Below are 22,255 nucleotides of genomic sequence, written 5' to 3' on the forward strand. Positions count from 1 at the left end.
CGGTTGGTATATTTTCATGGTGGACTTAAAGCCAAAGCTCTGTGTTAACTATGAGCACATAAATGGAATATAAAACTTGTCAATCCTGTTTTTGCGGCGATTACTTAATGGGGCTTACGTGACTTCCAGGGAATCGGGCCGACATCGATCATATAATTTGCCTAAGCCCGGTCTAATGAATCTTCATTTGGTCCAGCCACATGCAAACCTTTGAGCACGCTTCCACATCGCAGCGAATGAAAGACGAAGGAACAGAATATTTTTTAACACATAACAAAACACCTCATAAATTTTATTACCCACGCCGACACGGACCAAAAAAAAGGCAAACTAAAACTCCACTCATTAGCAACAGAAACCAAAAAATAGAGAAAAATCCAAAATCCAGAGGCAAATCCCTTGAAAGCCAAGCCCAAACTTTACAACTTTTTTGTTTGCCTTTTTTTCATGGCTTTTATTTCAACTTCATTTGAATGACTCGGTTTGCCGCCATATGAGAAGTCCTCTGATTTGGTTCTTTTTCTTTTTTTATTGTTATTTTTTATACCAACTTTATATGGGAAAACGTGCCGCTGTCTGAATACAGCAGTTCTTTTATTTATCTTGTGTCTGTTTTTTGGTTTTCAATTCGAAAATCACTTTTGGCCATCTGACAACTAACACAACGCCAGTGGCCAGCAGGCTGTCATAGAACTTCACCCACATAAATAATGTTTAGTTGTTCGCCAGGTTGTTTTTTTTCTTTAAATTTATTAAAAAACAAGATATTCAAGGTTGATTGGTTAACTCACAAAGTTTTTAAGTTTTAGAAACACATTTTTGATTTCATTTTTATATTTTAAAAACAGCTTTAAATTGTGTAGATAGCACTGCTAATCGTGCTTTGGTTTTAGTTGTAATAAATAATACGATTTTTATGAGTATTAGCTGGCTTTATACTTTTGTTACGCTAGCTTGTTAACTGCTTTGAATTTGCAAAGATTTCCTATCTATTGACTTCGCTGAGCATTTATTTGACTTAACTTTAGTCATTTACGTACGTAGACTACGTTATTGTCTCGACTCACTAGCAACTCACGAAAGGAAAATATTTGTGCAAGCGCTCCTTCATCGACTTTTCAGCGGACTTTAAGATGTTCGGGCGCAGATACAGTGTGTACAGGGTATAAACTATTGTAAATAAGCTGAGCAATCCAGTAGCTGTCGGCATTGCGTGCAGATCTTGTTGGGTTTGGTTTGTGTTCGTATGTTTGTATGTGTATGTGTTCGAGTGGCCCAGTCGGTTGAGATTAAAAACGCTTAAATATTTATTAAATGTGGGAGCGTGCAAAAGACAAGACAAGCAAGTTTGTGAGTCAGCTTAGAATGGCTTGGTTGGCCATACAAAAGCGTGTGTTTGTACGTTTGTATCCGAGTGCTAAATGAATGCTAAATATTTGCATTGATTTATTTGGTGCATTAGACAGTGGCACTAAGTGGTATTATAAATATTTGGAACAAGTCTACCCCCAGCAGAATAGCTAAATTGTTAGTGTATGTACGATTTATTGTTTTTCCAAATCGGTAGCTGACTATGAGATGTTAATCTGCAGTGTCATTAATTCAGTTTCGCTCTTTCCTGCATATGATTCTATATCTTTGTATTTTCCTATATGATTGCCACAATAACCGCACCGGAAATGCGATATCAAGCGATTGTCGAGAGGCTCTTTCTCTTGAATTTCCGACTCTGAGGTTAACTTTCTCCAGGTGGACCGCACAAATGGCAAGCCGAGCTCCCAGGGTTTTGAGTACACGAATAAAAAGTTGAAGTTTAAGACGTCTTGGTGAATATATTGTTAAATAGTATTAATATTAATTTCTCTCTGTGCACGGGATGTCACTTTCAAACACATACCCCTCATATTGACAAGCGTAATGCCTGCAACGACCCATCCATCTATCTCCTATGTGAAATTGCAGCAATGGGAGCAGCAACAACAAACTGCAGATGCATTTGTATCTTTGTATCTGCTGAAAGGCTTTCAGTGTGCAGCGTGCAGGATGTGCTGGCCAACAAACAAGACGTTGACTTGACGGGTACAGTCGTCTACGGAGCTGCTTGATTTTTTAATTATTTATGCCTAAGACACGTTAATGATTTTCCAAGGAATCGCCTCAGAATGCAACACCAACTGGTTTTGCAGTCTCCCCAGCTGCATCTTCCCATCCCCAGACGACTTCTTCCGACTAAAGTTGGTTAGTCACTTGGTAATTGGTTACACTTTGATTTCGCCTCGACTCAATCGCTGACCTGCAAAACGAGTGACAACCTGAAATGTGGAAAATCGGACGGGCTTTTCACTCACTTTGTCACAATCGCTTGACAAGTGTTTGATGCTCGTGATTGAATCGCCGGAATTTTTGTAGTGAAAAAAGTGAGATAGATTTGTGATACGAACTGAAAAGAGATTGTTGTCATTAAGATGTTTGACATTGTGTTGGAGAAATTAGGATCTTATAGCAAATAATAAACAAAAATGCCAAAAAGTTTAAATATGTAGTTCAATACTATATTTTTGTTATATAAAATAAAATGCTTATCAATTGGTTTTTCTAATGTTCTCATTGCAATAAATTTATTTGAACAAGGGAAAAAATGAACATGAAATCACCGCACATTAGTTCAGCTCTCATAAATCCCCTCACACGTTTATATAAGCGCTCAAAGCTAATTGAACAATGGAATTCTAATGAAATTCGCCGTGTGATTGCAGTAAACATTCGTAATGTGCAAATAAAACCATTCAAATAAAAAAATCAATACCGCTGAGACGCGATTAGACAGTCAGCATGTAACGATGCCTTTGTGGTTCGACTATATGTACCTATATATGTACATACATATATGACGATATAAGTATATGCTTAAATCAGGCGATACATATTTATGGCCCGCACTTGTGCTGCACTCGACATTCAATGGAAAAACGATGCATCAAAGTCACATATACATATGTACGAAGGAGAGGAGACACTTGTCATGATGTCGGTTTTCATTTTAACCTTCAATTGGGTGGCAGTCAACTTACAGCACACGATTTTCCCTCACTTCGATGTGCTGGCATGACAATTGAATTGCAATTAAGCGGCCAAGTGCAATTAACTCAAACAATTACCAAGTCACCAAAGTCAGGCCCAAAAGTCACCGAAGCCGCCGCCAAAGTTGCAGCCATCATAATTGTTGTAGCCGTAAATGTTTCGCTTTGAATTTGGATTCGCTTTGATCTTAACTAAGGGGTATATAACATTTATCATATATCATATAATATTCCCTATAAAATGCACCTTTATATGCTTAAGTTTCTCAATGAGTGTTCAGATATCTGCAGCTTATCATTTTGTTATAGCATCTCTTTAAGTCAGTTTAAGTCTTATAGAGTATATAAAAAATCGGCTTAACTTAGTTAACCTACTTCTCCTTTTTTTCGCTTTGTTTATTCCGTTGCTCCGCACGAATCGTGTGCAACTTTTGGCGGCACTTTGCAGTTGATTTAATTACAATCAGTAGCTCATAGGGGGAAACTTGAACTCGAGATCAATGCAACTTGGTCTATATACTATATATGTATATTTTGGACTCTCTATCACAATGTTTTCCCTATTCTACATATCACAGGCCTTCGCACGCTCCAGTTTGCCCGCTCAAATGCAACTGAGAAAATCTTTAAGAGTAGAAAAAAAAAACATAAAAATTAGCCTACACAATGCAATTAGTGGGGAAATTTGCTTTTAATGACATGATGGCACCAACTTGGAGATGGAATTCGCTTTTTGAGGTTGTGCGCGTAAATTGCGTAGAAATCGTCGAACGAAAAGGGGATACGAACGGAACTGCACTGAAAGTGGGTTAAGAATTGTAATAATTGTTTTGCTGTTTTTTTTTCTGTTTTTTTTCCTGGCTTGCAATTTTTTTATTCGCAATAGAGATATTGCTGTTCTTAAGCTAGCACTTAGTGGAGTTCATTTAATGCAGAGAAAGGGGAACGAGATAATTGCGTGAGAAGTCAGGCTAAGTAAGTGCAACATGATTTCTTTATAACAATTGCTAATAGATCTCTGGGGGGAATAATGTTTAACAACATTAAGATCTTTATCAAAGGGTGGTTAGTTATTTAATAAGAAGCTATTAAGATTTTAGAGAAGGATATATCTAGCTTTCAACTGCATCATTTTCTATTAGCTTGATCTATTGATTTATTTCAGTCGCTTAATCTGGCATCGTTTTCCCACTTTGAAATCCAATAATATTCCCTCATTTTATTCACGTTTCACTGTTGCAGACAGCAAACGCTTAGGGCTTGATAAAAATCTACCCAATTGGTGTAGAAATCTGCTGCTCTTCCTCTGGAAATGGAAGCCAATGCGAAGCGACTCGTGCTATTGACAGCTGACATTACAACAAGTGTTTTGTATCCTGGTCTTGGCTTGTGTTTGTACATGTAATTGCTTTGCTTTTTGCAAGCGAAAGGGCTCAGAAAGGGTTGATTTCGAGGCCAAAAAGGAGGTGAAGGGACATCATGACACGCACACTCCATGACGAAAGGCCATATGGCAGGTGCCTCTCAGATCAGCCCAAAGGCAAATAACGTTTTTTCATTATGATTTTGAGGGAAATTTGATACTCCCCCAAACATTCTCTGCACACGGATGTCACTCCCAGTGCACTTGGAAAAAAACTATCTAACTATCGTTGAAGATTAATTACAATGAACTCAAAAATAATATGCTTAATTGAAAGGAAAGACTACAGTGAAGTAGAAGCATATGTTTGATAAGTTGTTTTATTTTATAGTTTTCATTTGTTATAGAGTTTCGCTCAGTGTACAATCTGCAACCCTCGGATGCTTTTGGCAGCCCATTTTGCGCACTCAGCGACCTGCACATCCAACCCTCTTTTTTCTGCTCCTGCAGCATTAAAGTTTGGGCGAATTTTGTTGCAAATTCTACGCAAATATGCAAAATTTGTCGTCTGCAGCTGTTGGCCTGCTGCCCGTTCTTCCCCATGATTCCCCCCTGTTTCCCCCTGCTTTTCCCCCTGTTTTCCCCCGATATATTCCCCCACAAAATGCACTCCCTTCAGTGCATTTGCGTCTCAGTCGAATTTCATTCCGCTTAAACCCACGCCAAGTAAGGATGTCGTCGAAAAAATTCGAAACGCTTATGCTAGTTTATTTTTTTTTTTACTGTTTTAATAATTTCTGCATAAATTCAATTCCGTTTAATTTTCAGTTTGTTTTTGCTCTGAAAGCATTATTGGAAATATATAAACTTAATGTTTATTTAAGATAGCATTGCAATATTATTCTTTAACTCATTTAACCGGATGTGGTTGGTTTCAATTTCAAATTAACAACGTTAACTTAAATTTTCCTAAATTGTTGAATTATATGCTTATTCGATTTTCACAGATTTTATTACTGCCTTTCGAACGGAAACGGATGTATATTATATTATATATATATTATATTATAAATTGATATTATATTTTCAAATGTGTTAACTGAGGCGGCGCAATTAAGTTAATTATAGATTATCGTATGTATCAGACTCAAATTTGGCTTTGTGAAAGCTTAAAAATGAATATGCCACAAAAATAATAAGTTGATTTCCTTTAAAGTAAGCCAAATGCCATATGTTACAGTCACCAGTTGCTGAATCCCACACGAAGATTAAAGCTCAAGCTCAGTTTGTTTATAATTTATTATGCCTGCGTATATATTTAATTTTAATTTCAGTAGATGGGTTTCTGTTGTTTTTTCTCTTTTTTTTGGTGTCTCTTCAAAATTATATGCCTACAAATATGGAAGTGCCATCGAATTAATCGCCACTTTGCGTTTACCTCTTTGTTTTCGTTTTCGATTCGGAAGATCCATTATGGGTTGCCTAGGCAGGCCTATGTCAGTCTGGTGACCTTCAGATCGGAGCCGACTATAAATAGCGATTCGAGAAATCGGCATTGTCATTCACGCAGATCTAGAAGATACTCTACTCGCACAATCCGTCAGTTTGCCAGCTCATTCATAATTCCATTCGTTACTTTGATGAGTTGCCGCACTTGAGCGCACTTCACCATTGACTTTTGATGTTGTTTTTTTGCGTTTTTTTATTTGAATTGTACTTGAAATAAAAAGTGCTACAACACTCAAACACTTTTAGGCCGATAGACGGAACCAGCAATTTAATAGGAAGCTGAAAAAATTGTAAGAACGAGACATGAACAAAATTTGAATCTAATGCTAATAAAATTGATTACCATGACGCAGATTGATGACTGTCAGGGGCAAGACTGCCACGCACTCAGTACCAAGTTGAAATTCCTATCTGGATTGCTGCACTAAAAGAAAATGTATCTTTATATAGCAAACATATATGTTTTTAAGTATACTTTAAAGTAAAGTGTGTTTAAAATATGATTTGAAATACCACTTTCAATATGTGCAACAATATTGTTACATTTTTAAGAATTCATTTTAAAAATATAAACATTTTTCTGTGTATATATCCTCTATATGAATTATCAGCCAAGGCAGATCGATTTGTGTTTCACATGTCTAATCCCCAGTTTATTTTAAACATTTTCGGTGGCACAACTCTGACATTGCAACACTTCTGGCCGCCCAAGGGTTAATCTCTGTGAAATTTTATGTTAAGCTGGGTATAAAAATTAAATTTTGACTGACAGCGTTGAAGGGGTCATTATTATTTCATTGATAAATCGCCGAAGCGTGCGTTTTTCCCCTTTTCAAAAAAAAGTATTTACATAGCGCAACCTCAAGCATCGCTTCAATCATTTTCATTTCCGAGCGTTATGTGGAAAATGTTTGATGCTAAGCGAGATTTTTCATGTGCCGACATTCCACAGATATCTTTTGTACATTCCATTTTGTCACATTAATGAGATAATTATGCTTTGATTAATATTTAATTGAGCAATTAAATGCAAGCGTTTTAAGCCGAAAGTGCAGTGTGCTTTGGTTTCATAGCTTAAAAATTTAATTTTAAGATATTTTCTTATAAAATACCTTTGCTACCTTTGCTGCTTTACGTTTGTATCTCTTCACATATTTTCATTTCGCTAAAAAAGGTTCCCAGACCTTTTATTTCCCATATGCATAACCCCAGCCCCTATATCACATATCATATATCACACGCACCTAATCCCCACTTTCATTTTCGCCTCTCTTCCTCTTCCACTCCCCGCGAACATTACACAATTTTTATTTAATTGAAAATCATCCGTATGAGTGTCTATTTGAATCGGCTTAGCTCTTTGAAAGAAAAATATAAAAAATTGTGTCACTTGCGGCTTTTCTCTCAGCCCTAAACATTGTAATTGTTGTCGAGTATATATATAGATATATATGGATATATATTTCTTTTTATTTCCTTGCTTTGTGCATAAAACTGTCTGGAGTAACTTGATACTCGAAGTAAAAACTGTTGCGACAATTGTTTGGCTTTTTCACTGGCAGTTTTGGGATTGGGTGAACTTACTTACTTTGTGTTAGCTGCAAAGACTTTGGGCTAAGGTTGTGGAGTTTAAACTGAAGTGCTTGTATATTTGACTTTTTGCCGTTTCATGTTACGCTTAAATACCATATGTTTGTTATTGGCTGCCAATTGCTTTAAATTTGTTGAATAAAATTTATGATTATTGTTTTGGTTCTTCTCTGCCATGATTTTTGCCGCTCTTTCCCACGCTGATTTATTTAGTCATTGGAAAAATTTTTTCACCGGCAGTAATTGTAAACTACTTCTACTTTGTTTTTTTTTTGTAATTTGTGCAGCCACCGCAACTGCTCAGGCATTTGTCTCTTTCTGGCTTGAAAAATACTTAGCATATTTTATTGGCCAACATTCGTCACGTTGCTGGAGTGCAGGGAAAACAAATATTTCCCTATAGGAGGTGACTTTCTTCAGTTGCCCGCCATTTGTCACCCGGCATGAGGTGTCCGATCCCGAGTTCTGGGTTCTCAATTACAGAACCCATAAAACTGGCTGGGAGCGCAGCTCTTAAAACCACAAATTGCCGTAACTTGGCTAAAGTTATATCCGCTTCCGCTTTGCCCGCTGCGGCATCGTTTGTCTTTCCTTCGTTTTTTGGTTCTTCTTTGGCTACCAGTTCATATTGTAACATTAATCTATGTTCTGCTGCGGTTTGATTTGCATTCATTTGTGGCAGGAATTGTGCTTGTAACTTACGCATATTTTTTTCTGAGTGAAAATTACTGGCAACTTTGAAGTGGCGAGAAGTTCATTGTCTGCTTAAGTTTCGTTTTTATTAACATCTCAGACCAACCGCAGAAAGAGTTTTTCACTCTAGTGTTTGGCCATAAAATGTTAATCCATTTACGGTGAGTTAACTGTATTTTGCTAACAAAAAGCCGTAATGATCGAAATAATAAAAGTAAGCCAACAATGTTCTCAATAGAATTCTTCAGTTTCAGAATTCTGCAGTTTCAGTGCATTTTACTTTAATGCGCCCTATAAAAATCGCACTGCGTTTAACCTTCAAAGAGCTGCCGGCGCAATTGCAACACATTTTCCGATCGTAAAATTTGAGAACATTATTCCAGGGTGATCAATCCACATCGCTGACAGAGGCAACAACCTAAAAACGTGCCAAACTTGGCCCGCAGTCATATGCAAAACATTTTACTATACATAATATGCCACACATACCCACATTCTCCTTGCGGCAGAGCATCTTCATCTCGTCTGCGTAATTTACAAGTATGAAATCGGGCAATGGCCATCATCCTAAAGAGTCCAGAGTCTGGTAGGGATCGCATTCCCATTCGCTGAAGAAGCTTCTGGCGTTGCATAAATATGCAGTTTCTGCTGCCGTGAGAAGTTCTGCGATGATTTTCTCACGCATGTCTCTAGGATATGCACGAGTGAGCTTCTTGTACTTGTAGTATAACTACACGGACTTATTATAATTTTGTGAACTATTTTTTCAACGGAGAGGAGTCTCTCCAATTAGCATTCCGCTTGGGAAAAGAACATACATACATGTATATATACTTATTTCAGGGGGGTTACAACAAATTGCAACAGGTTGAAAAACTAATTTGCATGCATGAAATTGCACTGCGAGTTCAGCTGACTTGACTTGTCTGAAGTTCTCGGCTGGAGTTTTAGTTTGCAGACACGATCGAGACATAGATACATATATATGTGCCTGTGGAGCACCAAGAATAATCAGAAACTTGTCTAAAACTATAGCAACAGCTGGCACAGTTCAGATCAGATCAGATCAAGCCTAGCCTCAATCTGTTTACTTACTTATGTATATATATCCGAGTGTGCGATTTGCCATTGTCTGGCAATGCGGTTGGTCTTTATTCGCATTTCATAGTTTTTTTCAATTGAACTTGAAGTGTCTGTCTCGGAGTGACGCTCCCCTGACTTCAAAGACCGAAAAAGACTTGCCTAGATTTGGTCAAGTCGCTGGATACGTGTGTGGCAAATACAGTGCGTTTCAGCGAATTAAAACTACTTGACTTTAATAGCAAGAATTAGGAAATATGAAAAGTATCTATTATTGCCCAATATATCATAACAGTTTAACAGTAACATAAGTTAGTAAGTAAATAACAATAGTATTGACCTATCCACTTGTATTCAGCTTAGGGTATCTATTGTTCGATTTGTTTTCTGTACTTTACTTACCTTGTCTTGCGTGTGTTTAATATTTATTCTGTGCGCCATAAATGAATGCTATCACTTTGATCTCACTCACTTTGGCGGGGAGTTCAATATAAAAGTGTCTGTCAGGGTGTCTTTATAGCGCTTATATGTACACATTACCCCAACCAAATTCATTATATTGCTCTACATACATATATACATATGTACATATGTGCGTTCAGTGTTGATTGACATTTGGCCGGCATTTGAGGTGATCTATATGCTTCGCTCAGCTGTGGCTGCTGTCTCGTAAATCATGCCACGAACAACGATTTATATGTCTGCACAGACTGTATATATATATATATAGTTTGTATGGCCAAAATGTGAGTCTAAGGTTAAACAGGATTATTTGTACACCTTTTTCTTTTGGGTTTCGAGTGCGGTGCGTGAGTTTTGTGTGTTTGCCATTTGCCTACATTAGAGTTCTTGCTTTGTCTGCAACTTTTTGCCACGCTAATTATAATTTATGTTGGTCATGTTGGATGTGACATGTGTTTACCATTTTACGGAGAATGCAACTCATAAATTTTGTTTGCAACTATAATTTATGCAACGACAAAGTTCTACCCTATGCACAAAAGTGTAAGCCAAACTAATTATGCCGCTTTTGTTTCCTTCTTTCAGATGCCGCCAATTTGGAGGAGAGTCGCGATGGGGAAAAAATGCAAAAGGAAATCGAAACGATCGATTACATTGACAAGTAAGTGGTCACAAATAAGTTGGATTTATTGCAAGAAATGAATTACCATGTCAGTGTGGAGTGTGGAGTGGACAATTACCAGGTCTTGGCCTGAACTTGTGCAATTTTCCTGTTTTCTGTCTGGTTAACGCCCTACGAGTAAATTTATTCGCCGCCAATTGCTGGGCGGAGAATTAACTTGTTGCAATTTCGAAAATCGCGAAAACCATAATTGTTTACTAATCTCAGTGTGCTTGCTGCGCTTAAAAAGTTAAAGTTGCTGCCGGTGTCTGTTACTATTCATTTGCGGGCTGCTGTGCCGCAGTGTTTACGTTGGATTGTGCAAATTGTGTATACGACACGTTGACCAATCCTCAAAATTGACAAAACACGGCGACGACAGTTGGGTGTTATTATCGTTGTTTTGCCTGATTGCTCTGCAATTTGCCGATTGCGCGATGAAAATTTATCGATTTCGATTGTAGAAATCTCTTTAATTAGTGTAGGAAATCATTAAAAAATCCAAGAAATATATGCTTGTTTCATATGCAGTAAATGTAAGTTCACTGTAATTTAAAAGAAATAAAGCTAATTAGGACTTGTAAGCAAAATCAATTTCACATTAACAAATCTCGAATTTCTCACCACCAAAAAGGCTCATTAAACATCGTATGAAACGACGTACCGTTTTGGCCTGGTCCAAAGCATTGAAACAAGCTCAAAGTGTGAATTATGCAGCCATTTTTTTGCCGGCGTTTTTATGTTCGTCTTAATTATTTTATTGCCTGCGGTCATGAGCGCGCATTTAAGCCATTTGCGGACTGCAATTGAGCGACAGCTTGACCACAAATGCAACAACAGATCGGAGAGATTTGGATCGTCGAAGTTGTTACCGTTTATATGGCCAATGAACACGGGCAAGTTTCTGCAGAAGTAGTCGTTTTTTTTTTCATTTTATTCATCGTATTCCCCCAGTTGTTGCGCAATATTTAATTCACTTAAACAGCCGCCAAAATGGTTGGTGTGGCGAGATTTTCTTTATTTTTTTTTTTGTTTCTTCGCTCTGTGGCAACTTGTTAACTTTTTTTTTGCAGTCTTTTTAACTGTCCCGAGATCATGTTGTTTTACGGGCGGTGGCGGCCTGTCCAATCGTCAATGTGTTTAATACATAATTTCCTTATCGTTGCGCGGATTTTCTTGTTTCGGCTTTTTTCTTGTGCCATTGCTTGGTTAACTTTTGATATGTAGTTGAGATTTGATTTTCTGAAGTTTAATGACTTAAAATAATTATGATATTCAGTCAGGTAGCCCCGGAGTTAGCTGAACATTATTGATGGCTGTGTGCGGCACTTTTTTGGTTTCTGGTTTCCAATTGATGCAATATCAGAAACAAGTTCCCATGTCTGCCACTTCTTCGACGACTTCTTCTTAATTAACTTCCCATACTATATCAATTTCACTCCGAGATTGAAGACCCAAGTGGAAGTTGCTTGGGAAGAGTCAACAAACGAAGGCGAAATAAGCGAAAAAAATAACGAGATCGAAGCGACAAAATGAGCTGAAAATAAAAGGTTTTTGCAATAATGAAGCTCAGCGATTGGACTAATAAAATACAACACATTTAGAGATTACACCACCATGCTTTGTTAATAATAAAATGTTTTTGAAAACATAAAAACCAAACGTTAAGCTTAACTTTACTTACACCTTTTGCGGAGGCGTGACATTTCCTTTGGCCATAAACAAATTTCAGGCCAAACCCCAAATCGCTATCCATCCGCATCAGTGCTCACATAATGTTTCGGCGTAGGTTAAAAGTCATCTCGACCACTTAACCATAAATTAAATCGTCATCATTAGCGTGGCTCTGACCCATAATTAGAATATTATCTCGGTTGGCTAATCAAATGCATTTGAATTTAGATAAATAAACAAATTGAACAAACAGTCGAGTCATTTGAAACTCCTACAACTTAATGAGGCACCATCGTTGTATATTTTTTTTAGCTTCTTTAGTGCGGGAGGCAACACTTTCTTTTGGGATACGTTTCACTTTCCACTCGAGAAATCAAAGACCTTTTGATTGGGCTAAAGAGTTAACAAAAACACGAAACTGGTTCAGCTCACGTATGCAAATAAGTTCAACAAACGCACGATTCCAACTGGCAATTTGTCGCCCCAATGAAACGCATTTAAATTAACATTTGGGAAGAAAAAAAATAACGAAGAAAACCACAAAAAACGTGCGAATATCGAAGCAAGTTTTATTGGAAGTTCGATTACGACATTTTGTATGCGAAAAGATGGATGGAAACTTTCACTTGTCGTTTTTAATTGCCGATTTGGGTTTTTGCTGAGAAGGAGGAGTTTCAAGGATAGCTGCTGTTATATGGGTTTCCCCTTAATTTCAAAAGCAATTCCGTCAGTTTTCCGTGATTTTCCTTACCCGAAAGTCAAAGACTCTTGCAGATTACAGTTTAAGCAGCCAATTGCCAATTGCCAATTGCCAATTGCCACTTGTGGCATGCCGATGCGTTTGATGAACTTTTCATTTAGTCGGAAAACGTGTAACCGTAAACCCTGCTGCTGGCATATCATTACACGATTTCTTACAGAAAGAAAACCCCAAAAAGACGGCGCCAAAACAGGTGTAACCAGTGACCGACCGATCGTCTATTACGTGACGTCTTGATGGGAGACTCCACCGAGCAGACAGATTATAATAACAATAACAATAGCAAAAGCAACGAAACGGCACAAATAAAACACGGCAACAGCAACAACCAGCATTTAGTGCTATAAAGAGAAGTTTGTTTTAGCTGCCGCTGGCTAAAGTCAAGTTTAAATACCAAAAGGTTGCCACCAATTGGTTTTAGCATAACAAAAGCAAAGCAAATGGAACCACAGCAGAAATTCGAGATCGAAACAATAAATACGATTTAGAAACAGCTTTCAAAGGGTCGAGGGTAAAGGGCAGCAGAGCTGGGTGCGGATACAAATTGGGGGATTTACTTATTCCAAATAATGATGCAGATATAAACAATAGGCTAATGTGTTAAGATTTCACACAGAGCTATAAACGGTGTAATAATCACATTCAGCATTTAATTATAAATAATTAATAAATCCAGTTTGGTAAACCGTGCGCTTCAAAAAAAACTTAAATTTATGTTGCATGTCATTTTTTATACAAAAAATATAATTGTTGCTACAGCCGAATATACTGCACTCGTCGATGATCCATCAAAGCTAAATTTCCCACCAAGATATCATGGCAATCTATGCAAAACAGTAATGTATCTGGCTGAAACACAAAGAAACGAGTTTGTCGCCTAAGTCTTTTGTTTTGTCATGCCACCGAGTAGACAATAAATCTATTTATAATGATAAATTAATATGTGAAGAAAAAGACAATCATGTTATTGTTTTTTGCGCAGTGAGGAGGGAAGGGGGCGGCAAACATTTAACGCTCTAATTAAACATTTATCCTTTATCAGATTTGCCATTGCAACACATCATCCGGCTACGCCTGAAATGCAATCAAAGACCTGAAACGAAATATTTTATGGCTTTTTAATGGATGATGGAAAATGGTTAAAATGCAGCCGTATGCCTTGCACAACTTGTGGGCGTTTTGCCAGTGCCCCACATTTTTTATTGTCTTATATATGTATAGCTGTGGCTTAGACCACCTACAAATATTATGAGCCATTATTAAGTGCAGCATTTCTATTGGAACACAGACACACAGGTCGAAGTTGCAAAATCGTTGTATTATTATTTTTTATTTTTCATATTTTATTTCATATTTTCATTCTATGCACACCTCGCTGCAAAACGCTTTCACAACAATAAAAGAGAAAAAAAGTATGAATAAAAATACGTTTATGGCCTGCGGGGGCACATGGCACGAGCCTTGGCCAAGTTGAAATGCAAAAACCGAAAGAGAGACAAGTAAATTAAGAGGTGGAGACCGCGTTGGTGCCTTTTTTGGCGGTGTCGGAGTTATGTTTCTCAACTTGCTAATGGAAAACGAAATGAATATACGAGGAAATGGTTAACCAAAAATGGTTGCTATTCATTACATCAAGATTGTAATGAGAGTCTTGTAATATACTTCTAGACCAAATTTGGAATGTTCATATAGACCTTGAATATTAAAGTAAAAAATGATTTCTTGTGAGCTTTATTTACATTTATTTAAACATTGTATCTTAACATATATACCTTCCACCACCCTGCACATTTTATAAAATTAATAATTCTGTGTGGCGAGCTGTTAAGATTTCAGCTTTGTTGGCACCTAAATTGCTCGTCGCCTTTTTCAAAACTGTTGATTATGCAGATTGCAGCTGAGTCAGAGAAACGAACTGCAATTGCCCAGTCAAAATTTTGTACTTTTACCGGAGAAGGAAGTGTCTGACATTACCGTTAGGGCCACGTCAGGCGCCACTGCGAGTAGAACGAAGTAAAGTAAAAGTTAAAATTCAGAAAACGTTGGCCATGTGGGAAATTAGCATAGGCAGAGAATAAGTAGAAGAAGCAGCTAGCCAACGTGAGCGTCATGAAATCTAAGACAGTTTGCCCCCTGCTTTGTCAGCCAACAATAAAACATAACTATAAACTGTTTGGCCATATAACACTGGTCTTAGCATGCAAGCAGCGATCATCGTTCAACTTCAACTCCAGCTTTAAGCCAGACTTTCAAGGGGGTTTATGAACACTCGGCGGGCTCCACGAGATGGAAACAAACTTGCACGACAGCAGCTGTTGGCGTTGCTCTGACAATCATCCGGACGAGGGGGGTTTTGGGGATACGAGGGATATGTTAGAGGAATACGATGGCGGTACAGGCAGGACTTGGTGGCTTGGCCAGTCAGCTTTCAGCCAGCTGAAAACGACAGATAAACAAGTTGGCGTGGCAGCCTTTTCTTTGATGCAGTTTCGGTTATTTTCTTGAATTTATATGCCAAAGACGTGCAAATTTTGAACCAGTTTATAAACAAAGCCGGGCCAACAGGCAGGCAGGCAGGCAGGCCGTAAACAAAAGCGTCTCCCGTGAGCCATGTGAGTTATGGCGAAATTTGTATGCCTTGCACCCGTCAACAATTGACTACTGCACATGGGTTTATTATGGCCAAGTGAGGCCCTTTTTTTATCGCTGGATAGGACTAGGCATATTGAATGTTGATCCGGGTTTAAATAGGCACAATGGATGGGACAGCATAATAGCTAAAATGGTACTAAAACATATAGTTTACTTAAATCCAACTAGATGAGTCTCTGTGCAGATGATATAGATATCAACTATTTCTAACATATTCGAGGTTAAAGTGAATTATTTTTTGAAGTGTTCTTGGAACTTTTTTTTCCATCCCGAGCTAAAGTTTGTTTCCCAGTTTTAAGTGGTGGACAAACGTTGCCAGCCTCCATTAGAGCAGCGTACTCCGCCTTCGGTCGACTGGAAGTCGGACTTGGACAAGGGGAAAACAGGATTATCTCTTATCCCCGGCGAATGAGTCATGCTCGAGCAAATCCCCAGCTGGGTCACTCGCTCAAAGATAAATTGGCAACACGCGTCGCAGATGGCTCTGTGGATCCCGATCCCGATCCCCCGCCTTTGGGCCAACTCTCTTTCTTTTCTTTTTCTGGCCAAGTCCGAAATGAAAGAAAAGAAACCCATTCTCCGGCAGCTGTTCATGATTTAGTTTTAGCTTTTGTGGAGCTCGACTTGCGTTCTCTAATTGATGTCTTGGCTGTGGCTCTGTACGGTTAATTGTGCAAAGATTTATTAACTTTCGACAGAGAAATAGAGCTGAATGGCAAAAGGATTACACTCGAGGCTAATGGATACAAATGATAATAATAGACCGAATTCACTGGCCACTGGTTTTGCATCAATAGCACTGGCCGCTGGCTGCTGAGTTCGTGATGTCGAAGAAATGAAATTGATTGCTTCTCTTCCAATTTATGACTCAATCAATCCTTTTGGCCAATTGCAATTCGGCAACTACACCCCAAAATCCAAACAATTGTAGTTGCAAATTGGCCCGAAGCAAATTAGTGCAACCTTTTTGTGTGTGTGCTTTGATTTAGTTTCATGTTTCGTTTGGGGCTATAATTTGCTTAAATTTTGTGCAAATTTTCGTGATTTTTGTCTGTTTTTTTATTTTGGGTGGGGTCATTATTTCTTACAGGAATCGAACATGTGTCAATCACTTTGAAGGCTTTGCGTGACCAATGTTTTCAACACCTTTCAGCTGTTTTTTGGGTTCCCGTCTTAACTTTTAACCAACATACCTGTTTTTTTTTTTTTGTTCTGCCTGGTTTAGGTGATGTGTTAATCCCAAACAAAATTTAGAAAATAAATAACCAAAGTGATGTATGAAAAATTATGCATACACCAAAAACACTTTAGAAACTTGTTTTGACTTATGAGTTTGACGGTGGCTGCAGTTTAGAAATAATAATAATAAAAAATAACCTTGGATTTTTGCTTTGGCCTTAATGGGCTTAAATTATGATTAGCCAAAGCAAAAGTTACGTCTTTCGAGTAATTGTGTTTTTGATGAATTCTTTGAAGTGTTTGTACCACAAGCAAGTATTAATGCTTTTTAAATAAGTTTAAAGGCAAATTAAAAAATCAGTTATTTCTCATACTTTGCATTCAAGTTTAGGTGCAATTTAATCGTCATAATTTCCGCACAATTCACTGCATAAGTAAGCCAAATTGCGTTCATGGTTTTCACACGCCTACCATAATTATCCAGTAAATTTTTCACATATCATGGGAATTGAGCCGCTCCATTACAGTTAAAACGGAACCAGATCTTCAGATCTACAGGTCCTCAACGGGAGGTCTTCCACTTCGACGCAGACCTTTCATCAAAAAGCCGTTTAAAGTGGGTGGACCCCTGCAGACATGGCCCATACATTTAACTCATTATGTGAAATCAATACCAGCATTTAGAGAGATATTTTTTATGGATAGGATTTCATGATGAGGTTGGAAATGTAATAGATAGAGTAACCAATTTCCGAGAAACTCCCATAATGAGTTTTCAATTCAATTTGCTGGTTTATTTTGACGCGCTTTGCATTTGGCAAAAACGAAACCAGTTAAGCTGTCTCGACCCCTGATTTATGACCTGCAATTAAATGCGTCAAAGAAAAATCCAATTCAATTGGCGGTAATTTTTTTTAATTTTTTTTGGCTCGTGTTTGCCAACTGTAATGTTTATTTCTACGTTGCCGTCGAATGGATGCCTCATTGTCTCCCAAATTATTTTCTCACACAGCAGCTGGCTAAAAGGGTTGCCAAGTTTTGTGTGTATATTTGTTTTCGTTGATTATTATTTTGGCTGTGACTGTTATTTATAGCGACAAATGCAGGGCAATGTTTGTGTTGCCCCACCTTTCGTCTACATTTTAACAAAGCTATTTTAAAGTTTGAAATCATTTAGATCGTGTGGTATGGCTGTGAAACATTATTGCCAAGGCAAGATATCGGAAGTTACTTATGATTTATGCTGGCGATGAGTTATAGGCTATAAATCTTGAGAATATGTTTGTACTAATGGAAATTACAACACTTCCTTGAATCAAAAAGAATATAAACTTTTCTCTTGAACAGAACCAGTTCTGTATATATAATTGTGTATATCTATTTATTTCAGCCTTCTCTCTTGTAAAGAAACCTGTTTGCATACTCATACGTACTCCACATTACAAATGTCCACCACATTTTCATAATTAATTATCATTTTTCTCGGTCAGAAATTAAATTAAGACCACGTGCCCAGTATCTATCATATGAACTGTCAGCGCTACTTAATCGCACTATTCGAGTCTTAGTCATATACATTTTTTAAACATTTTTCTTTGTCTTGAAGCTCCCTGAAAATGGCTGCTGCCTCTCTTTGTTTTTTCCATTTTTCCATTTTTATTTTTTGTGCCAAGAGGTTAAAATCATTTGACATCTTGTGCATTGTAATTACACTTAACATAGCTTTCATAGTGCAACGTCTGCGGCCGCGACGTGCAGTTTAATTCAATTAATCCCCGGGTGACACTAATCGAATCGATTATACACATTTTAAAATTCCCGCCCGACTTAAGTTGGTTTGGTTTGGGGTCGAGAAAGGTAAACGATGTCAAGTGGTTTAAACACTGTGATTAGAAGGGGACAACATTAGCATTTTAATTCACTAAGCTTTGTAAAACAATTAGAAATTTGTGATAAATCATTCCGATAAGAAGAAGTTGATATTATTTACAATGCAATAGATATAAATTTATTTTATTTACAAATATTTAGTTGCCGCATTTCTCAAACACACATTTATCTAAGCTATAGCCCCAAAAATATATATATATCTCTGATTTATGCAACTCTCTTTGGCTGCATTTATTTATAGCACGAATTCCCGCTCTGTTATCTTAAAGATCTACTTTTTTCGCCCCTCCTGCAGTGCTTTAATTAATTCTGCGCCGTTTGCAGCCCACATGCACATTTATAAAATAATATATATGGTATATATGGTCGATCGATGCCATTCCATTTGGTTCCATTTGCTGCCTGCATTGTTAATTTAACGCTCTCGGGCAATTGGACTTAAGTTCCATGTACTCGTAGCCAGCACGCCCGTTTAAGAACTGATTTAATTGCATTTGTGCGGCAGTCATGCAATTGTTATCAAAACACACACACACACCCCTCGAAATGCGGGCTAATCCACACCCAACTTTAATTAACAAGTGTAATTGATAGAACTTTCAATCCAACCGGGTGCACTGCTCCCTTTCCCTTCATTAATCTCACCAATTGCAAGAAAAGTGACCAGACAAAGGCAAAGATGTCAATAAAAGTCTTGGCCCAAAATGACACACATTTTCGGACATGGAAAATGGGAAAATGAATGCGTGACAAGTGAAAATGTTGCGTTTTCTCAACACACCACCACTTCATCCGTGTTTATTTTTAATAACACCAATAACAACAGAAACAGTTTACGTTTCTGTTTTTTTTTTTCTTTAAATTTTTTTCTCAAGAGTCACGGCAATTTAAGACAAGCTGCAGAAAGCAGAAGAAAGAAAGAGAGAGGGACTAATTTTTAAGCGGCTGACATTTATTTTGCATGACATTTCACACACGAAGAGCCACGGGCATATGGAAACTTTGGGTGTGCACCTCGTTATCCAGGGAATTGTCTCCACAGAGAATTCTTGTAATACCCTGCGAAAGGGTATATACACTCGGACCAAAACTTGGCTGCCACAAGAGTTAAGTTTGAGAAAATAGTATGCTACAAAGATAAGATATATATTTCTTGTATATATTAATATTTATTATATGAGAATGGTATCTATTATTATGTACATTATAACATTGGTTTTTAAAGGGTTGTTTTGTGTCATTAGAATTATATAAAATCGATTTTCTTTTTTTTTTTAACATTAAGTTTTAAAGGGTATTTTGCAGTCTTTATTCTTTTATACATTTTCCTCTAATTTGTTTCTTTTCCCTTTGGCCGCCGCTCTTCGTTGTTGCTTTTATTTTGGTCCCCCGATATTAAGCAATTTAGTCAAACACAATGTTTGTTCTTATTTGGCGCACTCTCTTCCGCTTGACGTCTTCCCCCTTCCCCCTTCCCCCTCCCTCCTTCCCCTCCCATTCTCCACCAGCACAAACAACTCACTCTCCCAATTTTCTCAGTGTTTTGGACGATTTTCGAGTCTGTCGCGCATGTTTCCGTCCGAGAGGGTTGTATTTGTTGCTGATGCCCCACGGCGGCTACGAGATTTCCGTGGCTCTATTCGAAATCAGTTCGGAAATTGCCGGCGGTCAGCACATTTACTTTGAACAGCCGCGGCGTGAAGTGAAAAGTTCTATTCGAAAAGAAAAAATCACGTTTTATTTGAACTTTTCTATCTTAGTTTATATCTAAGAACATTTTCGCATGTGCGCTCGTGTTTCGTCATTAACAATTGTAAATGATATAGTACAGAAAAATTGGTATAAGTTTTGAAAATTACTGGGAAATTCGCTGACCCAATCAAAGTATTTTTAGAATGATTTACGCGAGCAAGTCTGTGGACAATGGGCATAAAAAAATAAGCAACCAAAAATATTTAAATATTGTGCTAAAAAGTAACAGAAATAATTATAAAAGTTAAAATGGAAAAATAAAGATAATTGCTTACAAAAATTATCTACAAATAAATTGAAAATGAGCTATGCAAATGATTTGCTCCCCTTTTTCTGACTGATTTCCCCATTTCCATAAACACAGGCGCCTCATGTGCTAATTTTCCTTTGGGCAATCAAAAATTATCCATCCGGCTGTTTCCCCCATTTCTCTCGTTTGTCATTAATCACGTTTAATATGCAATTCTAGGCTGTAAAGAGGAAAATAATTGCAACAATAAAATAAATATAAACAACAGCAGGAGTGGCAACCCAATTCCCTTGTAATCTTCATATCCGGAGTGTCGCTGTCTGTGAATTCTGCAGTTGGACTCTCCTCCAGTCGCACATTTTCCCCTCAGGGATCACTTTTTGCATCATCATTACGATGGAGCCTCTTTATAGAGAGTTTTCTGTATAATGTGGAGTTTATTTTTCAGTGGCGGGTTGGTTTTGTATATAGGAAGTGCGGTTTAAACGGGAGTCTGGCACTCAGTCGTTTCCTTGTTTGACATTTTAATTGCAATGTTGATGGACTTCACTGTTGACACTTTCCTTTTTCACCCCATTAATGAATAATGAACTTTTAGTCTGAAAATTTTCTAGCTAGCCAGGCCGCAAAGTTAAATTTGCTTTTCGTGCAGTAAATTAAAAATGAGATTCCTAAAAGAACATTCTACTTTAACAATTATGACTTACTTTCGGTAAAATGCCCTTTTAGCTTTCCCACTGATTTCTTTTGTGTTTGGAACCGTAGTAAATTGTCTGTGAAAAGTCGTGGCCAAGTTAAGTATCGTAAGTAAAACGTCTTCCGTTCAACACCTCATTAGGCCAACTTTTCGACGGAGGCCGAAAACGACTTTTAATTGTGCCCACTGGACATACACAACCCCTGAATTTTGTTTTCTGGCAGGAAGCACGATTGTCCACAGGGTGAACATGATAAATGCCTTGGCCAGTCTAATGTTCTTTTGCCACCAGAAAATATCCAAGACATGGACAAACTCTAGTGTAGCAATTAAGTGCCAGGCCAACTGAAAATGTCATTTAACATTTGTCAGGGAAAAATGAAAGTAAAGCACTCAACTAAAAAACAGCAACAAGTTGCAGACTAATTAAATAATTGAAACATTTTACGTGGGAGTCGCAAAGACACAATGACAATGAACTAAATGTGTGTGCAAACGAAAAGCCAAAAAAATAAAGACACAAGAAAAAAGATTGTACAATGTCGCAATTGGACTACACCTGCTATACGGTGCCCGAGTGTTCCACGGATGAGGATGATGATGATGATGACGATGAGCTGGGCAGTAATGTGACCCTGGAGAACAAAGATCATTCGGATTGCACCCTGGAATCGGATGCTACGACCACCACATCTTCACTGGAGCGTCATATGTATCGGAATCGGTATCGCTCCAATAGGAGTTTCGGTCCCCAGAGGGTTTCCATGCCCATTCTCAGATGCAGTCGATCCAGGGAGATGACGCCCCAGTTGGGCATGTATCACGAGGATCCGGATCGAGATCCCCAATGGGGTTACTTTGTGCCCCTGTCGCCCAACTGTTTCTTTAGTCCGCCGATGCAGAGGAGGCGTTATAGGTAGATTTATAGTGTTTAGTACTTAAAACATAATAATTATTATCTAG

At 37.8% G+C, this 22,255-nt stretch overlaps 1 protein-coding gene across 8 annotated transcripts in view; it reads left to right on the forward strand.

Annotated features, from left to right (window-relative positions):
- LOC6607184 (tight junction protein ZO-1) overlaps positions 1 to 22,255 on the forward strand; it is an 82,420-nt gene that overhangs the window by 22,590 nt on the left and 37,575 nt on the right. For 6 of the 8 annotated variants that reach the window (XM_032721549.1, XM_032721548.1, XM_032721546.1 and 3 more), the window contains exon 2: positions 10,363 to 10,438. In XM_032721549.1, the coding sequence (XP_032577440.1) occupies positions 10,363 to 10,438 (76 nt within the window). Of the gene's footprint in view, positions 1 to 10,362; positions 10,439 to 21,669; positions 22,209 to 22,255 lie in introns of those variants that run through there. The other 2 variants (XM_032721550.1, XM_032721541.1) reach the window with 2 other exon arrangements.

This window comes from Drosophila sechellia, chromosome 3R (genome assembly GCF_004382195.2).
Source record: "Drosophila sechellia strain sech25 chromosome 3R, ASM438219v1, whole genome shotgun sequence".
NCBI classification, from domain to species: domain Eukaryota; kingdom Metazoa; phylum Arthropoda; class Insecta; order Diptera; family Drosophilidae; genus Drosophila; species Drosophila sechellia.